Genomic DNA, 22,646 nt, shown 5'->3' with positions numbered 1-22,646 from the left:
AGCAAGACGTAGAACTGCAACCTAAGTTTCCATAAGAGAGAGAAGGAACAGCGTGGAATGAAGGAGTAGGAGAACAGAGAGGAGTTGTGGGTTGGAAGAGGAACCCTGCCTATAGGTTCTCAGTGCAAGGCCGGGGCCCGGTCCCCGAGGTTGTATGGACACTTATGGTTCTGCAGCAGACACCGGTGGAGTAGTTGGCTGTAAATGCACTACTCCCATCTAAGACTTGGGACACAACAGCAACACGGATAGAGAGGCGGGATCCAGGAGGTCCCTGATCAGGCTACAGCTGTCTGTCATACAAGTGAGGTTCTAGGAACATCTGACAGGAGGAACTCCAGAGAACCACGGTACTGGAGATCTTCACACTAAAAGGCGCAATAGAGGAGTCATTCAGGAAAGGCACATGTTGGCGGAGTGTTGGAGAGGAGAGCCCTGACTTGCCCGGGAGGTTGATTGAGTCTCTGCCCCGGAGGATACGGCATGGAAGCGGGCACCAGTGTGCACTACGAACTGTGAGTAAAGCTTTGGAACTGCAAGCCCTGGTGTCCTCCAGTCATTCGCTGCTAACACCTTCAGCACCGCTACATCTGGGTACCTACATCTATCCCACTCTGCACCTCTCCTCATCCATTGGACCTACACTGCCCTGGGACTACAGCTCCACCTGTGGGGAGCTACACCATCTTTGCTGCACCACACCATCAGTCCCAGTGGATCTGCATGCAGCGTTGGCTTAACATCTTGCTTGCCAAACACCACGGGTAGCGTCACAAACTATTCCGTTACACCATTACATTCCCCCGTTACTTGGGCGCCCAGGGCCACGGACCGAGTCACCGCTGCTGTGACACATCCCACCGACACTGGCCCGGTACCGAGTACCCCACGGCCCTGGGAGGGTGACCCATTTATTCCAGCCCACAGTGGGAGGGGTTGGGGACAGTAAAAAAGAAGATTACTTCCTGTTTCTAGAGGAGTGCTTGTTTGCTAAGTGACAAGGTGAACTTCAAGGTGCAGTGTGCTGATAGCAGAAGCGAGTACAAAGTGTTCTGGGTGATATGAAACCTTAAAAGACTCCCTATGGACTGACCTGCAAGATCTGGAACCTATGGCTCAATACAGGAGCTATGGAGAACACCTTAACCCCTTCTGTACAGAGGAAAATGGATGTCAAACTGCATAAAGGAAAGGTAATGGATCCAAGATATACTGCGAGACTGAATGTGAAATCCATGGCACTGACAGGATCAGTGGATGTAGGTATAGTTCAGGAAGAACAAAAGGTAAAGCGGAAAATGTATTAGATTACTAAAACAACAAATGGAGGGTGCTGTGCCTGATACTGCATGTTAAAATTAGAGTTGAGTGAATTTGTTCAGTTCCCTGCTTATTCGGCAACCAATAGCGCTTACCAAATAAGCCGCAGAGGGAACCCGGCTTCTTGGATTGCGCCGGCTGATCAGCTGATCGGCGCCGCAGTTGTGGAACGCCCGCCAGGGCAGTGGGGATACTCGGTACCAGGTCGCTTCTTAAAGGGGCAGTGTCATGGAAGCAGTGACCCAGTCCATGGCCCTTGGCGTCCAATAAAAGGGGAGATAGTGAAAAAGGGATAAATAAAGTTTGTAATAAAGTGTTTGTGACGCCAACTGTGGTATTCGGTCAAGGGACCGACGCTGCTATGCAGATCCTCTGTGATGGTGACAAGACAGCAGAGATGGTTTAGCTCTCCATAGGTAGAGCTGTATCCCAGGGCAGTTAGGATATAGATGTTAAAGGTGATATTGGTAGATATGATGCAGGGCAGGTGATGCAGGAATGATCAGAGGACACAAGTGAGGTGCAGTTCTAAAGCTTTACTCACTGTTCTGGTGCACGGATGCCCGCTTGGCGCTGTGTACTCCAGGAGAGGGGTCCAGCAAACTCCCAGGTAGATCAGGATACACCTTTCCAGGACTCCTTTTAGTATATGCCTCTCCTGGCCGTCTCACTGTGCTGGCTTTCCGTCTCTCCTTCCCAACACCTCACAGTCAGTGTCCCAGGCCAGCAGCCGCGGGCCTAGTCAGGTGATGTCCTCTCTGCGTCCCCTTGCTTCTTTATGGCTGCCTTTCCGGTGAAGATAACTGTGGCTTGTGGCTGAAACACCTACTGGTGCCTCTGCCTCTGGCTTGCTAGTTGAGTCTAGTGATTTCTCCACCAGGCTCTGGGGCCGGTACCCCCATGTAACCTGGTCTCTCCAATACTGGATCAGGCCCCACGGGTGGCATCCGCACCTCCCGTGCCCCTAAGACCCCTTCTGCCCTCCGGGAGCTTCCCTCTGTCTCTCCCTGTCAACGGTCTCTCTGCAGCTCCTCCTGACAGGGAGCTGCCTCACAGCACTTCTGTTTACTTTCACTTTCTCCTCATGTCTGACTCACTCTCTCTGCACTGTTCTTTCCAGCTCTGTAAGCTCCTCCCCTTTTCCTACCTTCTCCACCCACTCCCCCAATACCCTTTACTACCCAGCCTGGGATGAGACCATCCTCCCTTAGGGTACGTCCAGGGTGCCCTGCTGCTATAGTCTGTGTTGGATGCAGGTGCCGGAGTCCTAGGTGGTGTCCTCTCTTTACCTGAGAGTGGGGTACCACACCTCTGGATGAGGTGCAGTACCTCTGTGGCGACTGGACCCTCAGGGGCGCCACAGTTGCATGTGTCACGGCTGTTTGACACTCTCAACACATGCATGGATATCCCGACAAACAGGCTCTCCATTTATGTGATGTGACTGTCACACAGCCGTGACACATGCAGCTGCGGTGCCGGTGTGGTAGGGGCCGGGATTGGGGGGTGGTCCACTGCTTACCACGTCCGGACGACACAGACACCAGGCGAAACAAGGACCAGACGGAGGCAGAGTTCAGTTGTAACAGTTCCGGATTTTATTCGTGGTCCTCCTGACGACCACAACCACGCACCGCAGTTCTTTACAGTTCTCCGTCTCCAGGCCCGGGTACCTGCACTTTTCCTCCAGTCGAAGTAACGTCCCTTGCGGCTCTTTCGCTGGGGCTGTCCTAGACCAATCTACCGCCAGCGCTTCACCTGCCCGAGGTCGTCATCCAATCGGTACCCCCGGGGCCTCGTCTGTCCTGTGGTCCGTCGGGTCAGGGCCACCTCTCACCGATCTCTTCGCTGTTCTCCGTCTTCTGCCGAACTCCTCCTGGGACTAGCCTGCCTGGAACCCCAACCAGTCCTATTTATCCCCTCTCTCACTGGGAATTCCCCTCCTGGGTTCCTATCTCCCTGCCCCCCATGACTAAGCGTTTCTCAAGCCCTAAGCTGCTGTTGAGTCCTGAACTTCTCCCCCTGCCATCTTGTGGTCATTTCTAGGTACTGCACTCTCTTGTCTGTCTTTCCCAGCTATCACCCGTACTCCCTACCTACGTCGTCCTGAAGCTTGTCCACAGTCTGTTGTCGGACCGGTCGTTCGGCCACACCCGCTGCCCACAGGGGGCCGAACCAAACCGGGAGCACCATGCTCCGAGCAGCCTACTGCTACTCGCCGGCGCGCACGCCACGTGACAACTCCTTTCAGGTTGGCGAGGTCCACCCGGACTACTCTACGGCGTGTACCTCCCACTTCTCTCCCCTTCTACTACCTTCAGCTGTCCGGGACGCCATGACCGAGGCCTTTTGCCTACCGGGTCATCATTGGTGCCCGCCCGTCCTTTGGGGTGTCCATGGTGTCGGGGACCTGACTGACGGACCACTATCTGTTGCGATATCTCTCATCTCTTCGTCTTTCACTTAAAAGAGTCATGGTCGGCTTCTTCGTCACATCTACCTCGTACCCGTGACCTGTTGCACACACATTTTTTTTTGGTTATACACACTACTCATTAAATCAACTTTTAACATACCGTCTATATAATTACCACTACTTTAATAACAGTAGGAGTTACTCAGCCGGAGTAACCCCCCCTTTTTTTGTTTGTTTTTCGTTTTTCTCTTTTTTTTCTTTTCTTTCAACATAACATTTTCTCACATCTTTAAAACAGAGTATAACTACTCCCCCTTCCTTTAGCATTAGTACTTACTCCCCCACATCTCCACTATGTGAGGAAAAAGGTCAAACAATAAAAAAACATTCTTCTTAACCTGGACGAAAACTGTCCTCATGGCCTGCACAACGGTGGAGCGAAATCCCGACAGTCCGGGCCATCTCCTGACGGCCGATGTTACGCCAGTTCAGCAGGGAATTCCACAGCCGTGGAGCTCCCGGGGTGTCTCGACTCTTCCTGGGCCCCGACTGTTCTCTTTGCCCAGGGCTCAGGGGTCATCTCCCTCCTGAGAGATGTGTCAAAAGGGGTAAAAGGGGCCGAAGGTGGTTCCACGGCATGCGTTCCGCACCAGTTCTCTGCTTGGGAACCAGCAGTCCACTACCGGTGGTGGCGTGGACGCGCTCATCTCTGTCGATGTGGTGGCTTCGCTCCATCCGGCCCCCAGCTCCAGCAGCTCCAACCGCAGGTGAGGGACCGGGGTCGTTGACCGATGAGAAGCAGAGCAGTGAAGCTGGGGCCTGCTAGTGTGGATGGCAGATGGCTCCGCAGAGGCGGTGGAGCCTGATGACCCAGCCGAAGCCGCAATCCGGAGTGGGGCCGGAGCAGCCGCGGACCTTGATGGGCAGGCCGAAGCCGCAGTATGGAGTGCGGCAGAGGAGGCCCCGGGTATCGGTGAGCAGGCCGCAGCTGGGACCATGAGCGAGGCAGAGGCGGCCGCGGGTGGTGCTGGGTAGGCCGCGGCCAGCGCCGCAAGCGAACCCGAGGCGGCCGCGGAGCCAGGGCTGAAGATGGAGTAGCGGCGGCTGTCAGCAAGGAGGCCGCAGAGACAAACGGCCCAGCCTCCACGGCTGACTGGAGCAAGGTCGCGGCAGTGGCAGGTCGAGACAGGTAGGCCGCCACCGGGGTGTGAAGTGTGGCAGGGGTGGCCGCTGGTCTGCTCCGTGCTGTCGACGCGGGACGGGGTGCCGCCGGATGCGGCGGCTCGGGGTCATCGATGAGGGCGTTAGTCAGCCCTGCGGGGGCCACAGAGTCTTCGGGAGCATGGGGTGTGGGAACGGGACCTACCTGCGGGGCCGCCGGCCAAGCCGGGGGAACGCTCACCTTGCCCGGCGCTGCAGCTCCTTCCAGGCCGTTCCACCGTTCTCCCAGGGGTCGGTGCGGGGAGTCGCTGATCTCCGCTGCTCCTCTGCAGCTCGCGGTCCCGTCATTGGAGGTCCGCTGCTGTTCTTCATCCCGCCGTCCGGCAGGACCAGCCTCCAGGCCCGATAGTTCTGCAGAGGCGGTCAGTAACAGTTCCCCCAGCGGCTGCTCCGGGTAGTCCAATTCAGCACCAACCTCCTCCTGCCCGGCGGTCACCAACGCTGGAGAGGCACAGTGTCATGATCTGAAGTGATCTGACAGTTTTAAAAGCACAGAGTGAACTTTTTTTCCTTTTGGCAAGTTGCCAAGGTGACTTGACTGTCCCCGGTGGTGGTTAGTGGTATCGCACCTTAGGTTTTCAGTTTAAAGTTCTTTGTAATTATGATTCAGGTGCGGGGCTCTATAAATGAGTCTCAGGGTGTGCAATCACTGCTGGTGATATTCATTCATTCCCTATATTCTGAGTTGGTGAGAGCCTGGTGGAAGGATGGAGCTTAGGAGGAGTCCTGCGCAGCTTAGCCAGGGGGGACGTGTGTCAGTTATGGTGTCTGGACGAAGGGCTGGCATGGCGTGGTGGGGTCGCAGTGATGGTGTCAGCAGGAAGTGTCTGCATGGACTGGTGGAGTGGCTACTATGGAGAGTGGCACTCACCTTGTGGGACTTGGCTGCTGAGCTGGACTCAAGCATGCTTGACTTCATGGCAGAAGCTGAACTCATCCTTGGGACTCTGTTACTAAGCAGCAGCAACTGGTGGTGGACTCTGCTCCAAGGCTGCACTATGATGAAGGATCCTGTTATGGTGATGGATCCGGGTGGAGGAAAAGACGCACGCAGGTGGAGGGCTCTGTTGCAGGAGCATAAGCACAGAGCATAAAGCTAAGTGGTGTCCCCCTGTATTGTCTCTTTCCCTCATGTGTGTTGTTAGTGCAGTGGTGGGATTAGTCTCCGCACCGACCAATTCCCTAGCGAGGGTTTAGGGTCAGGGCGAGCAAGGGTTTAAGGCTCGCGTGCGGCGACAGGTGCGGAGCCTGTATTGGGAATGTGAGGAGTGCAGGGACACTGGCTCAGGGGAGTGCAGGTGGTCTCCATGTCCCCATTCCCTATTGCAGGGCCCACCATTGTTAATGTGACCCAGGTCCCCCTTATTATTTATTTAAATCCTCCTTACTGGAGGCGGGGTTTCCAGAATGTATGTATAACGTGTAATTCCTAAATTCGCCAGGTGGAGGCGGCGTATCCATCTGCACGTTTTATTATTTAAATTCGCCCCACTGGAGGCGCTGTATCCAGGGTCACGTGTGTTATGGGTCCGCCTTGCTGTATCATCTGCGTCCAGACACACGTGACCGTGACATTATCACCAGCCATACTTTTTTTTCTGGTGAGCCTTGGCCATGTGGAGACCTGTGAGTAATTGCTGCCGGGCCTCACTGAGGTCAGTGAGGAGTGGCATGGTGTGTTAGAGCCGCTGCAGCAGCAGTTATCAGGGTCTGGGGCCTCTGCTCAGACAACCAGGAAATCAAAATGGCGGCTGTGATCTGGCTAAAAGCCCCTAGAGTCGCTGCTGGGGAGTGGGACTTGCTCATGCACTCGGAGGTACCCAGGCAGGTGGGAGGAGTTGGTGCCCCACGGAGCTGCCTGGCATTCCCCGAGGTGAAGGGGTACGTTCCAGTGATGAGCAGACTGGTGTAGAGTCCGCGGGGCTCACGCCAAATCTTTAATGCCGTCCCCTCCTGGTCGTGTGGAGGCGACCAGTGAGTGTATATTTCCTCCATATCCGTTCCCTCTCCTCCTGGTGTGAGCAGCAGGTGTGCTGCGGGGGAGTAGGGACAAATCTCAACCCTCGCCATTAACCAACCCTGGGAGGGCAGACCTCATGGTGAAAGGGTTGGAGGGTGGTGTCCCTTGGTGAATAGCGGGGGTGTGAGTGTGGACACAGGGGGACGCCTCTGTTGCCGGGTCCAGAATGAGTTCACCAAAATATGACAAACGAATGTGTGGCAATAAACGTTCAGGTCCGGACCTGTGTGTGAACGAGCGTGTATGGGTGCCACCAAAAAACATCTTGTGGAAGTGTGTTGTGGAGCCTGATCAGCTCATAACAAACATACATACATAAACTCGTTCCCCAGGTCGGCGCTGTGGAGATGAGTGGTGCCTCCAAAATGAACAGTATTGCCAATACCAGCGGTGTGTTTGTCATAAACCTGAAGTGTCAGGTAATGGTGAGGTGAACTCAGGATCTGGGCGTCCCCGCTGTAGGTGTTTCCCTAATGAGGGGTGGTCTTGAGGGTCCAGAGGCCCCTCATTAAGGAGGGGGTACTGTCATGATCTGAAGTGATCTGACAGTTTTAAAAGCACAGAGTGAACTTTTTTCCTTTTGGCAAGTTGCCAAGGTGACTTGACTGTCCCCGGTGGTGGTTAGTGGTATCGCACCTTAGGTTTTCAGTTTAAAGTTCTTTGTAATTATGATTCAGGTGTGGGGCTCTATAAATGAGTCTCAGGGTGTGCAATCACTGCTGGTGATATTCATTCATTCCCTATATTCTGAGTTGGTGAGAGCCTGGTGGAAGGATGGAGCTGAGGAGGAGTCCTGCGCAGCTTAGCCAGGGGGGACGTGTGTCAGCTATGGTGTCTGGACGAAGGGCTGGCATGGCGTGGTGGGGTCGCAGTGATGGTGTCAGCAGGAAGTGTCTGCATGGACTGGTGGAGTGGCTACTATGGAGAGTGGCACTCACCATGTGGGACTTGGCTGCTGAGCTGGACTCAAGCATGCTTGACTTCGTGGCAGAAGCTGAACTCATCCTTGGGACTCTGTTACTAAGCAGCAGCATCTGGTGGTGGACTCTGCTCCAAGGCTGCACTATGGTGAAGGATCCTGTTATGGTGATGGATCCGGGTGGAGGAGAAGACGCACGCAGGTGGAGGGCTCTGTTGCAGGAGCATAAGCACAGAGCATAAAGCTAAGTGGTGTCCCCCTGTATTGTCTCTTTCCCTCATGTGTGTTGTTAGTGCAGTGGTGGGATTAGTCTCCGCACCGACCAATTCCCTAGCGAGGGTTTAGGGTCAGGGCGAGCAAGGGTTTAAGGTTCGCATGCGGCGACAGGTGCGGAGCCTGTATAGGGAATGTGAGGAGTGCAGGGACACTGGCTCAGGGGAGTGCAGGTGGTCTCCATGTCCCCATTCCCTATTGCAGGGCCCACCATTGTTAATGTGACCCAGGTCCCCCTTATTATTTATTTAAATTCGCCTTACTGGAGGCGGGGTTTCCAGAATGTATGTATAACGTGTAATTCCTAAATTCGCCAGGTGGAGGCGGCATATCCATCTGCACGTTTTATTATTTAAATTCGCCCCACTGGAGGCGCTGTATCCAGGGTCACGTGTGTTATGGGTCCGCCTTGCTGTATCATCTGCGTCCAGACACACGTGACCGTGACACACAGAGTCTTTTTCGGGTTTTCCTCTGATGATTCCAAACACAGTCCCAATTTGTATTCCACTCAGGCACCATCTTGCAAAGTTTCTTTCCTGGTCCGGATCCTCTGATGACAAGCGATGATCCGGAACAAAGTCTCCAAATTATAATCCACAGGTGAGCAGCCTTGTAATCCACACGTATTTGTAATCCACAAGTGAACAGTTCTTTTGGAGTCCTCCTGGCGCAGGCCTGCCGCGGAAGATGTCGTATTAGCAGTGGCGATCCTGCCGACTACGCCAAAATGTTGTAGGGGCCGGGATTGGGGGGTGGTCCACTGCTTACCATGTCCGGGCGACACAGACACCAGGCGAAACAAGGACCAGACGGAGGCAGAGTTCAGTTGTAACAGTTCCGGATTTTATTTGTCGTCCTCCTGACGACCACAACCACGCACCGCAGTTCTTTACAGTTCTCCGTCTCCAGGCCCGGGTACCTGCACTTTTCCTCCAGTCGAAGTAACGTCCCTCGTGGATCTTTCGCTGGGGCTGTCCTAGACCAATCTACCGCCAGCGCTTCACCTGCCCGAGGTCGACGTCCAATCGGTACCCCCGGGGCCTCGTCTGTCCTGTGGTCCGTCGGGTCAGGGCCACCCCCCTGACTGTCTCTTTCCTGTCAGTCCCCTCGCCGAGCTCTTCGCTGTTCTCCGTCTTCTGCCGAGCTCCTCCCGGGACTAGCTTGCCTGGAACCCCAACCAGTCCTATTTATCCCCTCTCTCACTGGGAATTCCCCTCCTGGGTTCCTATCTCCCTGCCCCCCATGACTAAGCGTTTCTCAAGCCCTAAGCTGCTGTTGAGTCCCGAACTACTCCCCCCTGCCATCTTGTGGTCATTTCTAGGTACTGCACTCTCTTGTCTGTCTTTCCCAGCAATCACCCTGCTGTCCTTGTCAATCTCCATCCATAGTGCACCAACCGTTCCCTCTTACTTCCAGTCAAGTCTGTCCGTCAAGTCACCTTCCCCACACCGGCACGATCCAGGAAGCTGGGTTACCGCTGCAGCTTATTCGGTAAGCGCTATAGCGTGCTGAATAAGCAGGGACCTGAACATATTCGCTTAACTCTAGTTACAATCTGATGTACATGAACTGTCCAGTATACTTTTGCATGTTGAAATGAACTGGATGTTCCCTGATCTTTGTGCGGCTGTTCCTGAAGATGGAGACCAGAGGACAGCGGAGGCCTACAAGTGAGTGCAACGCACCCTACCTTAGACAGCACACTGGGACATAATATCCCTGTAAAGTGTCAGGGCGTCTTAAAGCAGCAGCGCAACCACAGCTACCGCCTTCTGCCACCTTGCATGAGTACAGAACACAATGTCCAGACGGCCACGAGTCTCCTAACGTGAACTTAAGTCTCAAAAACATATATGGGGTTGCTGAGTGGACCTGCGGACAGTGGACCTGTGGCTCGTTCAGACTTGGGCAGTGAATGTCACATGTGTGAAGTTGACCTTACTTCCAAAGGCCATTATACTATTCACCCTTGGTGTATATGATGGTAGGAAAAGTTCAAAATTATCCAATGGATTTTTCAGTAAGTGGAAACATTTTCTTGGTATTTATTCCCTCTGCAAAACCTTTCATACCTTAATAAGGATTATACTAGCTTTTTTTTAGGTTTCTGAGTGATTTAATTTGCCAAATTGTGCTCTTATGTTACCAAGCATACTTTAGGCAAGGGCATACCAAAAGGAGTGGATGAGGCACAGTCCAACTTAGTCCTCTCTTCCACATAATAAAATACCAATATTAAAAATAGCACATTACAACTACAGGGGCTGTGATACAGCTTGAGTTACTCCCATGTTATAATGAGCCCATTCACATGTTGGAGAAACATAGCTATTTTGGTGGACCTGAACAACCAACTTGATCAAATATTTTGCAATTCTTCATTCGCCGGGGAGAATCATCAGTACCAGAATGGGGAGGAAAGAATAACTGGCAACTGAATGAATGTTTAGCCATCAGCTATGTAAAGTGTATGGGCACCTTTATGAAATGTTAACAGTGGTCTACAAACTCCTAAATCTCTCTAAAAATTGAAGTGGGGTTCATCAGGATTAGCTGGGATCCATTTCAAAACAGATACATTATTGCTGGATCTTTATGTACAAAAGACATCCTACAACTATCAAGAACAGAACTTTATTCCATTTATCAGCTTTTTTTTTTGCAGGTCGGCTTACCAAATCATCCGGCCAGCCTGGCTGTGGCTCTTGGAAGTGATGAAGATCATCATCGGAATCCTGAGGAACAAAGAATCAATTTCTGGAGAACGCAAGACATAAATATATAAAAAATGCCAAAAAACAACACGGACAACAAAAATATATATGAATTGATCTCATCTTTTTTTTGAATAATGAGAACATAATATAAAATTGGGAGAATTACACTAAGGAACCCAACAAAGGGTAGATAGTACAAATACAATTATTTTTGAAGCTACAATAGATCAACAGGTAACATATCACGTGCATGCATAAGCATTAGGTTAGGAGACTATGATTACTTTCAAAGAACTGGCCTAATGCTCTATAATATAAAAGGCAAACCACCTCTTATCTGATATTGAATGGAATACAAAATCAACCTAACACAAAAGATGATCAGAGAGCTAGCAATACAATCAGAAATGTATCATAGAAGAAGGATATCTAGGCAGACTCTGTGGCAGTGGAACACCCTGATGCACGTTTCGCCTAGCTTGATCAGGGGGGATTATTATATAACTATATTCCATATTATATCATACAGCACTGCCACGGTTATACTGTTATAAATATCCGAACTGATAAATGTAGAGCGGCATACTCACAATAAACATATTTATTCTTCTGTCCCATCCAACGCCAATAATATATCTGGAATAATAAAAATGCTGCATGTTATTCTAATGATTGTTGTCAAGTTACTTGATTAAAGGAGAAGTTATGAAATGGCAGGAGAGCTAATCAGAAAGTGATCTCAGGTAAGCCTAGTTTTAGACTTCTGTATATCTTTATAGACACGTATGTTGCTCAGCAGCTTTGTTGAAGCTACAGATTTGTCTTCTGTGGTCAAATTTACAGGCTAAGTTAATAGTAACTTATCAACTACCATTTCTATAATGTATTAAATCAATCATCAGTTTAGAGATCAAGTTGTGTTTTATAATTTTTTTCCTATTGATTTCAATACTGAAATCACATACAAGTGGTGTTCTGGCATTATTGACGGTTATAAATATAATTGCAAAATATAGGGAGTTGTCATATTTACAGATGACGTTTAACTTTGGCTGAGACCCCCTACTTCCCACTCCTGCAAACAGGTAATTAAAGTTGGTCATCTGATAGATTACAGACATGAATTCCACCCTCCAGCTTGCCTAAGAATGCAGAAGGTGACAGATGTATGGCCTTTGCCTCCCTAACTGTGCAGAACTTCAAACAGATTGATGTGAGCTCTATTGTTCCATTCAAGTTATGAGTATTGAGGGCTTTTTATGAACACGCGGGGCTCTACAGTTATGAGTCATATTTTCGGAGTCGTGGCGAAGTGGCAAACGTAATGCATTGTCTTACGTCACTGGGTGGTTATGGTAACACTTCCAAATTAATATTGGGCAGAGAGATGACATGCATACTATGTTTCCTCTCTATGGATAGATACAATTGTGATAGGAAACATTACAGTAATGTCTCCCTCCTGGGACCACTATCCCATAATTTTCTAAAAAAGAACTAGCCACATCCCCACACCGGAGGGGAATTATGTGGGTGTCAGTTGGGTGAATAATAGCTAATACCAAACTATAATCTTGATCTTGATCCTTCTTTTGTAATATCTTGTATATTTTTAGAAACAATGCCAACTTTTCAGATTAAACATATAAAATTTAATAGCTCTATACCTCTTCCTCTATAAACTGCACCTCTTAAGCAATACGCTAATACGCTATTGGTAATGGATGTACAATCGGCATGTATAAGCGATTGGTGGCAGGTAGTTCCTTTTATCATTGTAATGTTGGCAGTGACCGTACTGGAATATATACTGTATATATATATATATATATATATATATATATATATATATACACACACACATATATGGAGCTGCTGACTGGACCTGCTTTGGAATCGGATGTGTATACACTAGACGCTCACTGTGTGAGTTCCCCAATAACTGGCCTGGTAATGGAAACAGCCGTGGCCTTGTACATCACTCATCAGGCAATTACATAATTGTACATCCAAAAAAACAAATGAAGCTTCATGACAATCAATAAAATTACAAAACTTTATTGTGATATATGTTAAAAAGGTAATATAAAATATACAAGAAATAGGGACAAAACTATGCAAAAAAACACAGTAAGGCAAGCAATAAGCCGTAAAGAAATTTGCATGATAATATATAGAAAAAAGTAATCCAAATGTAAGTAGCAGCAATCAACTCTCAGGACAAAGAAAAGAACGCCCAAATAAGATGGAGACAATGCAGGACCTATTAGTGTTAAAGGGCTGAATGTAAAACGGGTCAACTGAATGCCAAAATGTCCAAAAGCAATTGAGTGACTCAGAGTAGAACAATTAAATGTTTAAGCCATGTGGCAACGCTGGAGGTGCACATGAGAGATATTGAAAGTTGAGATGCAAAAACGTGTATATAGAAGGCATAGCTGCGTTACCATACGTAGCAGCGGTACCCCGATGCGCGTTTCGCTTGGTGCTTCATCAAGGGGAGTATATACTCCTTATTTGGGCATTCTTTTCTTTGTCCTGAGAGTTGATTGCTGCTATTTAGACATCTATTTGCATTTGGATTACTTTTTTCTATATATTGTCATGCAAATTTCTTTATGGCTTATTACTTGCCTTACTGTGGTTTTTTGCATAGTTTTGTCCCTATTTCATGTATATTTTATATTACCTTTTTAACATATATCACAATAAAGTTTTGTAATTTTATTGATTGGCATGAAGCTTCATTTGTTTTTTGGATGTACTGTTGAATACTGAAGCTGCCTCTAGGCATTTATTCTTTTTGGGACTGTCTCATAGAGAGCCTGGTGCGCTCAGTATTGAAGCTGCCTCTAGGCATTTATTCTTTTTGGGATCAATTACGTAATTGTCCTGATGATTGAAGGCAGTGGAGTATTGTTCCCTGACATATTGGCAACAGAGGTGGGATCTACATGATCTCTTTGGTGTTCTCCTTGACAAATTGGTACCAACCGGTAGATCTGTGTGCGTCCAGACAAAAACAATGTCACTGGTCCAAACTGTCAATCAAGTAAGAGCCCATGGCCTCTGAGATAAGAAGTAGTCTGAGATCCAGTATGTACTGTTTCTCATTCGGAAATGCATAGTTTTCCATTGTTTATTCGTGTGATTAAAGATAATATAATTGAAGTGCGTTTCTCCAATTGTAAAAAAAAACATGACCCAGCGAGGCCCACTTAAAGGCTTTTATGACTCCCTAGGACGGAACCCTTAGCTAAGCCTCTGGGGAGTGGAAAGGCACCCGATGCCACTGGAAGGAAAAGTGATAGCAAATTGACATAGCAAAATTATAAATGTTACTAGTGTACATAGCCTGTGGAGAGAAAACATTAAATAAAGCAAAATATAGACTGACTGAAACTTTGTTCTGATTGGACAGAGATACCCTTCTACATGCATATCTAACACGGAACATTGGCACTGGTCCAAACTAGATAACTAGAAGGTACAAGTCCCAGAAATCTATACCTGGAGGAAAGTTAAAACAAATTCTGTAGTGTCTCTAAGCTCCCATGAGAAATTAGCCTTTTCAGAAAGATACATTAACCGTCCATTTAAGGGTAATGAGAGCAACTGGATATGTGATGCAAAACTGATTACTTTGTACTTTCTCTCTTTCTTTCTTTCTTTCTTTGACATTTCTCGGGACCAACATAGAAGCAGGTAGAAAAGGTCATATGTATGAAGAATCTGTGCAGAGGAAACTTGTGATGCCACAGGGTAAAAAAAGGGAGAAAAACTGCAGTATCCAGGATAAAAACATTTTTTACTGAATGAATATATATTAAAAAGTCACAAGTCCGGTAACTGGGAATTACAACCAAAAACGTTTCAGACTGCTGTCTTTAATCATTAATGACGGCAGGCTGAAACATTTTGCCTGTAATTCCCAGTTATTGGACTTGTGACATTTTAATATATATTTTTTCAATAAAGAGCCCTTTAAGGAAGATCCAAGATGCTGGAATTTCCCTCAACTTAGAAGAAGTCTCAATCCGAGCTATGACTCCTGCAGGAGAGGAAAAGCATCTCCACCTTGGTCTGTCTTCATCTTCATCAGATGTAGGATTGCATCCTAATCTAAAAAGTATGTGAATTTAGCTAATGGAGGTCTGGGGGTTTCCAAAGTGGGCCTCAGTCTTGTTGGATTAGCCAGACAGGTGAGGATTACTTTTATTATTATTATTATTTATTATTATAGCGCCATATATTCCATGGCGCTTTACATGTGAGGAGGGGTATACATAATAAATACAAGTACAGTAATCTTAAACAATACAAGTCACGACTGGTACAGGATGATAGAGGACCCTGCCCGCGAGGGCTCACAATCTACAACGGGATGGGTGAGGATACAGTAGGCGAGAGTAGAGCTGGTCGTACAGCGGTTTGGTGGATCGGTGGTTACTGCAAGTTGTAGGCTTGTCGGAAGACAAGCCTTTGATTTTGATTTTTACTTTGATTTTTTATATTTATGTTAAATAAATGGGTAAAAGAGGGTAATTGTCGGGAATGATTTGTACAATTAATGGACTTTTCTCTGTGTTTGTCTTTATTACTTTTGACTACGGGGTTAGTAATGGGCGTGCCTATTAGACACCTCTCCATTACTAAACTCTGGGAAGGAAGGCAGCGGATATTACACAGTTGGCATCAACCCCATAAACTATTACCCTGCTTGCCAACGCACAAGTGTAAGCAGGAAGAGCCGAGGCTAGGAGCCAAAATTGGCGCATCTAATGAATGCACCATTTCTGGGGCGGCTTAGTGCTGGTGTTATCAGTCTGGGAGGGGGTCAATATCCATCTATTCACAGCTGTCTGTTTATTCTTTGCTGATATGTAAAAACATTGGGTCCCAACGTCATTTTTTGGGGGGTCCCCTCTTTTTAATAACCAGTAAATGCTAAACAAGGCAGCTGTGAGCTGATATTATGCTTTATGGATATTGGCCCCTTCCCAGAATGTAACACCAGCTCACAGATGTATGCTTAAATAGAAGTTTATGTTTTATACTATTTCAATAAAAATATAATAAAAATATTGAAGTCATAGAGCAGTAATGTCCCGAGTGAAGTAACAGTAATAACAGTGCAAGGTTAAAACACAGGGATGTTACATACTGTACAAGGATTACAAACAGTTGAATTTATAGGGAAAAGGCTACACCAAATTATGATGTCACAGTACAGTGGGTGCATTTTCAGGCATGGCCAAAAAATTTATCATAATGTATGCCACAAAAGAGGATTGGAAAACATTTCTTACACTGGTGCCCAGCAGCTGGAAGATGCATCAAATTCAGTAGGCGGTGCACAGCTCTTAATAAATTTTGGCGTATCCTACTCCAATGCACCCTTCAGGCTAGTATACAATACCCCAGTCTCGTAGAATCGAGGGGTGAGCTTAATTATGTCTGTTTACCAGAAATAATATTGCAAAAATGACTATCTTACTTGTTCCTATTAATTTCCACGTATGCGCAGTCACAGATTTCATCAGCCTTGTTTTCTGTGAAAGGAAAGAAGACAGCTATATTTTAATAAATATACATTACGGCGCTATACATTACAGTGCCTTTACAACCATGTCTTTAAATTTCACATTCGTGCCGACAGGTTCTCTTTAAATATCTTAATTTGGTGGGGATAATATGGGGTCTTACAGAGGCCACAAACAGCACCACTTGGGCTTCCATCATACAGACCCACATCTCCCAATACAGGTCCCGTGTGTGTGCCTTATTGACCTTATTGACGTGTTCTGGAAATCATCGTTACTATTATTGTTATAATTATTATTACCATTATCTTTTTTGCTATGTTTAAATGTTTGTTGCTAGTGAACAGGAATATATTACCGTACTTCTCATTCATCCGTAGATTTTCATTTTGCCTACACTTGTTTTTCTAAAATAACTTCAGGATTATCGTGCTCGAGGTGAGGCCTTTTTTACTGTCAGCGTTTTATGTCTTTTATGACAATATCTTCATTCTTCCCCTCTTTCCCGTCTGAATTCATTACTAGCTCAGAATTAATGCTACCAAGGAATATAAGACTTTTCTTACTCTGTGGTTTTCCGGCCCCTTGTGTATCCCTGGATTATGCAGAAATGGTCTGGTAACTGAAGCATAAGGCGAGTGGGATCTTGTGGGCTCATCACAATACTAATTAGATAACATAGAACATACTTTGATCTGCCTAAGTGAAGACAACATCATTAAAGATACAGGGAAATGGTGCCATTTACCTCTGTTTAGAGTGTGCAGACACTGGCCATTATTGTAATTCCAGATTTTCAGGCAGCCGTCTCTTCCTCCAGTGATTAGTCTAGGGAATGAAAATATCCACTGACAAAAAGGCAATTTAGACTTGAAAAAGTCGCTGACGCACACTATGAGAAAATTTCATCTTATATTGATATTTTTTTTTAACTCTTCCATTTTAAAGAAAAATAGTGACCATCTATGTACATCACACAGATAAACCAATAGTCTGTGTGAGTCTAGGGCCGACTGACAGACAACTTACGGTTTTCAATGGACGTTATTTGTTGCAGAAATCTCAGCAAAGGAAAATCAGTACAATTCATCTGAATGGGATTTGGGGGGAAAACTACGGGATATCAGCAAGCCCTACTTAGAAGAATGGGTCTGTCACATAAATATTTGCAATAACTCTGTCTTGAGTATATCAGATGCTACGGATGCATTCAGTCAGACATATTTCTTGCGTGGTCCATATGTCAAACAGGCAGCAGTCAGATACAATTTTAACCTATATGATAATTCTATTGAAATATTTTCACACGTACATAAGGGGGAAAAAAACTGCAGGTCCGAATTATGGACCAAATTAAACCGTGTAAGCTCCGGCACTCGTCCATTATGTCAACAATTAGCACACGGAGCCATCATGTCAACAATTTGCGGACATGACTGGTCTGCTAAACTCAACGAACCAAGTGAACTTAGCCAAAAAGGCAGAGATATTATGGGTGTATTTAATGCAGTCTTTGGTCTTATTCAGATGTCAGTTTTTTTTCTCGCACATTTCATCAGTATGCCGGATCAGATTCTCATCAGTGTTCGTTCAGTGTGCCGGTTTATACCGTCAGTGATAGGCTATGTGCACATAATGTCTTTTTCAGGTGGAAACCGCCTGAAAAAGTGCCCTATAAAATAAACATAGCCCTCTGCAATGTCAAAACGGCATTGTTGAGCATGTGTTCTGCCTTATGTCATCGCTTCAAGGTTCAGAAATCCTGAAGCTGTTAAAAGAAGCGATCTGCTCATTCTTTGGGTGACTAAAAAGGCACTTGTTCTCTCTATGTAAAATGTATAGAATGAAAGCCGGCGGTGAAGATCGACAGAGAAGCTGTGTCAGGGAAGCTGAAGTGGCTTCACCTGGGAAAACTCAGCAGTTGTGCCACAGTCTTAGGCAGGGTACACACTTGCGTTTGGCAAGAGTTTGGAGGACTGCATACTTCCTTCCTTTAGCATTGCGTTCCCGTGCAGTCGGGGAGCACATCAAAACGACGCATGCGGACGCATCCGCATTCAACGCATGTCTCTGCGTATCCAATGTTAAAGATAGGTACGCAGGACGCATGCGGAACTAGGCGGAGCTTAAGGGAAGATGTGCAGAAGTAGGCAGGGCTTAAGGGAGGAAGTGCGCAGGCCTCCGCACTCTTGCCAAACGCATGTGCGTACCTAGCCTAAATTACGCTGTGTGAATAAAGCCTTATATTAGCTTTTCTATTTTGTAAAAAAGCTGATGGAGATTTATCAAGCTTCTCTTATCAGTTAGTGGAAAACAGACTGGGGTGCAATCAATGGGCTATCCGAGTATTTCACAGACCCGCAGACTTGTGCAATTTTGGTCTATAACTTGGATCCGATTTGTACATTGGGTTTTTTTTTACAGGCACTTGGTCCGTACGAAAAACCCACAGATGTGTGAACAGCCCCAAAGCCTATCGTGAGTATGTTGTGATATCCATACACATATGGAACTTGTAGCTGAATCACGGCCCTCCAAATGGGGATTTAGGCAGGGCTACCTGACAACTATCAGTCACATACATATTGTTATAGAATCTTAGCTTTAATAAAGACTAGTAATCATATTCTCATGGGCTGCAGTTTAATAGTGCTGGGCAGCCCGTCTAATCCACATCAGTATTTGGCCCCTGTGTTGCCTCCATCTTTATTAAGTACTAGCTGAAGAGCCTGGCGTTCCCCGGGCATAGTACCTAACTGTGGGTCCCGCCGTCCTGTTCTATCACTCCGCAGCCACGCTCTACATCCATGTCCCGGTGTCCCTCCACAGCCCTGCTCTATTCTTCCACAGCCCCGGTCTCTTTGTCCACAGCACTGCTCTCCCGCTCTCTCCCTCCACAGCCCCGTTCTCTTCCTTCACAGCCCTGCTCTCCCCGTCCACAGCCCCGTTCTCTTCCTTCACAGCCCTGCTCTCCCCGTCCACAGCCCCATTCTCTTCCTTCACAGCCCTGCTGTTGTGAACTCATTTTCTGGTTTACCTCTAGCTTCTGGTGAGGGTGATGGAGCTGGCTGTGTTGACAGAGGAGTCGTGAGTTCTGCATCCGGGCTCCCTCTAGTGGTGACAGTAGGTAATGAAGCTGATCTAAATGGCAGAGACCTGCCACCTGGAGAGGAGGACTGTGAGTGGACATCAGGAGTCTCTGACTGGATTTAAGACAGCCGACTCCCTAATTTTGTGCTGGTGATTTTTTCCTGCCCTGAGGTTCTAGTTTCCAGTTCTGTTCCTGCCTTCTCAAGCTAAGTGTGCTCTGCTATTTTTTCTCATGAGATTTGGTCTGGTTTACTCAGTTTTTGTGGTCAGCCAGCCCCTGCTGGGGCTATGCTGAATTTCCATTGTTATGTCTCCGTTTATGCCAGTTTGCTTTTTGTCCCTGATCAGATTGGTCTCTTTTTGCCCTGTCTTCAGAATATACCAGAGTGCTGATATAGGGAATTGAAGTCTAGCGACTTCAGGGTTTTTGTTATCAGAAAGTGTTGGACATTTTTGGCAGAGTTTTGTGCGTGATTGCAGACAGCATCTTTCCTTTCCTGTCCTTTCTAGTTAGTGTGGGCCCCATCGTTTGCTCAGCCTATTTTTCTATCTGTGTTTGTGTTTTCATCTTGTCTCACCGACAATACATATTTGGGGGCTGTCTATTGCTTTGGGGTCTGCTCTGGGGCAGTTTAGATTTCCCCTTTTCTTGCTTTAGGCTTATTTAGTTCTCCGGCTGTGACGAGGCGTCTAGGATCATCGTAGGTACGCTCCACGGCTACTGCTAGTTGTGTGGATTGGATCAGGGGTCTGCAATCCACTTAGTTACCAACCTCTCTGGTTTTCTGTGGCTTAGCTTGTTTTTGTTTTTCCTCCTCGGTGACTCAATCATAACACCTGCTCTCGCGCTCTCTCCTTCAACAGCCCATTCTCTTTCTTCACAGCCCTGCTCTCCCGCTCTCTCCCTCTACAGCAGGGGTCTCAAACTTGGCAGAGTAAATGGGCCACACATAAAAAAAAAATTTGAGCTGGGGGGCCGCATTCCTTTCAAACTTAATACACCCCGTACACGCGCGGCTCCGCACACCTCGTACACACGTGGCTCCGCTTCGTACACCTCGTACACACAGGGCTCCGCTCCGTACACCTCGAACACCCAGGGCTCCACTCCTTACACCTTGTACACACAGGGCTCAGCTCCTTACACCTTGTACATACAGGGCTCCGTTCCTTACACCTCGTACACACAGGGCTCCGCTCCGTACACCTCGAACACACAGGGCTCCGCTCCTTACACCTTGTATACACAAGGCTCCGCTCCTTACACCTCGTAAACACAGGGCTCCGCTCCGTACCCTGTAAACCCTCCTGACCCCATGCATAAACTTACCTTCATCCAGTACCATGACAACCAGCACACAGACAGCAGAGTACATCCTGCACACACTGAGGCCCCTGATAATGTGACCCCTGACTCCTCCCCCTCCTGTGACCTCATCACAGGTCCTGTGCAGTGTGTGCACACAGAACAGTCAATGCCATCGTCGCTCCTAAATGCTACAGCCCCGCTGTCTTCCTTCCGCCTCAGCCCCGCTCTCCATGCACCACACGCGGTGACGCCGGGACCAGGAGAGAGATGTGCGCAGATTGTTCGTTCGGCCGGAGTGGGCGGAGCTAGGCAGAGTGGGCGGGGCAAGAGCAAAGCTGCAGCGCGTGTGATTGGGCGACCTGCGGGGGCGTGGCCTAGCGCTGTAGTAGGCCGCAGTAGAAGCCTAGGACTAAATTTAGGCTGGGAAGCTGCAGGGGAGAGGGGGGATAGCATAGTTGGCGACAGGGAGCGCCGACTTTAGTCGGGACAGGGCTGGGAGGGTGCAGGCACTATTCGGCCCCTGTCCTGAAGACTGTCTTCCCCACAGCCCTGCTCTCCATGCACTGTCCTGCTGTATCCGTCCTCAGCCCTGCTCTCCAACCGCGTCCCACTCTGCTGCTTCGTGATTGGTTGGTGTCCCACTCTGCTGCTTTGTGATTGGTTGGTGATACACACACACACATTCAGATTTATATAGAGAGTTTTTTGCTGCATCCTGAAAGGGTATTAGTTTCAGAGACCTGGGCATGTAAATACTGCTGCTCATTTTCTACTGTGTTCTTGAATGTTTGGTTGAATTTTAATTCTGCTTTCTGTGGTTTTTGCTTTTAATTTGATCACATTTACTTAAAAAATGAGTTGACAAATCTTCTTTAAATGAAATCCTTAATTGGACATTAACAGCATTTCCATAGGACCTTCTCTAGATTGGGATCTCCAACCTCTGCTGTGCAGCTGCTGTGACTGAATGGTGGCTGTGAAAAAAGCATCTCTCAATTCACTTTGTTAAGGAATATTTAACAGAGCCGTTTTGACTGGACCTTATTTTCAACTCACATAAAGTAAATGGTGAGAGCATTTCCTTTCCATTCCCAGTAGCCCCGAGACGGGGGGTCTAGGACCCTAGAAGTGCAATCCACATCAGCAGCAAGATTAGTTGTTTGAATTCCCAAAAAGTGAAAAGCGATAGAAGTGAATGTGCAAACAATCGTCCATTCACAGTGGCCCCGAGATAGGGGTTGGGAATCCTGATCTAGAGAGAGATGGAAAGGTGAGTGTTGGAATATGTTTGTTGCCATAACTCCATTCCTGTCTATGAGTGTTTAGTTGCTAGATTTGTATGATGTTCATAAAGTTAGAACAAAAAAAACTCCCAAAGGCTCACACAGGGAGAGCATGTGACTGTATTTCCTGTTTTCCTGTGTCTGTGTATGGAAGAAGCAGCCTGCTGTAGATGATGCACAGATAGAGACACACAAATCATTTATTCCTGATCTATTAAGCTTATTATATATTGTTCCTGAATAAAGAAGCTCTGTTGTCACACGCTTGGAGAGTATCCTGAATAATCCGCTGCCAACAGTGAGAATTCTTGCTTAGAAGAGTAAAAGTAAAAACATACCGTCTACCCCTGGAATCAAATGTCATGCAGGTGATCCCGGAACTTCCATGCGCATCATTGAATTCAAACATTTGTTTTCCAGTCTCAAAATCCCAAACTCTCACAGTCTATAGAAAAACAAATAAGTTAATATTAACTAATGTATATGCTGAGTAACAAAGTAGAAAAAGGAAACCTGAAACACAAATAAGGAA

At 47.3% G+C, this 22,646-nt stretch overlaps 1 protein-coding gene across 1 annotated transcript in view; it reads right to left on the bottom strand.

Annotated features, from left to right (window-relative positions):
• Positions 1–22,646, bottom strand: part of LOC141096506 (cilia- and flagella-associated protein 337-like) — a 240,204-nt gene that overhangs the window by 80,525 nt on the left and 137,033 nt on the right. The window contains exons 17-21 of the mRNA XM_073583172.1: positions 22,453–22,559; positions 17,181–17,260; positions 16,387–16,441; positions 11,480–11,525; positions 10,848–10,907 (exon numbers count right to left, since the gene is read on the bottom strand). Coding sequence (XP_073439273.1) covers positions 10,848–10,907; positions 11,480–11,525; positions 16,387–16,441; positions 17,181–17,260; positions 22,453–22,559 — 348 coding nt within the window. The remainder of the gene's footprint in view (positions 1–10,847; positions 10,908–11,479; positions 11,526–16,386; positions 16,442–17,180; positions 17,261–22,452; positions 22,560–22,646) is intronic.

This window comes from Dendrobates tinctorius, unplaced genomic scaffold, assembly GCF_039654945.1.
Source record: "Dendrobates tinctorius isolate UK_male_01 unplaced genomic scaffold, ASM3965494v1 ptg000075l, whole genome shotgun sequence".
Taxonomy (NCBI): domain Eukaryota; kingdom Metazoa; phylum Chordata; class Amphibia; order Anura; family Dendrobatidae; genus Dendrobates; species Dendrobates tinctorius.
Note: the sequence above shows the minus strand (reverse complement) of the source record. Positions and strands in the feature narration are given on the sequence as shown.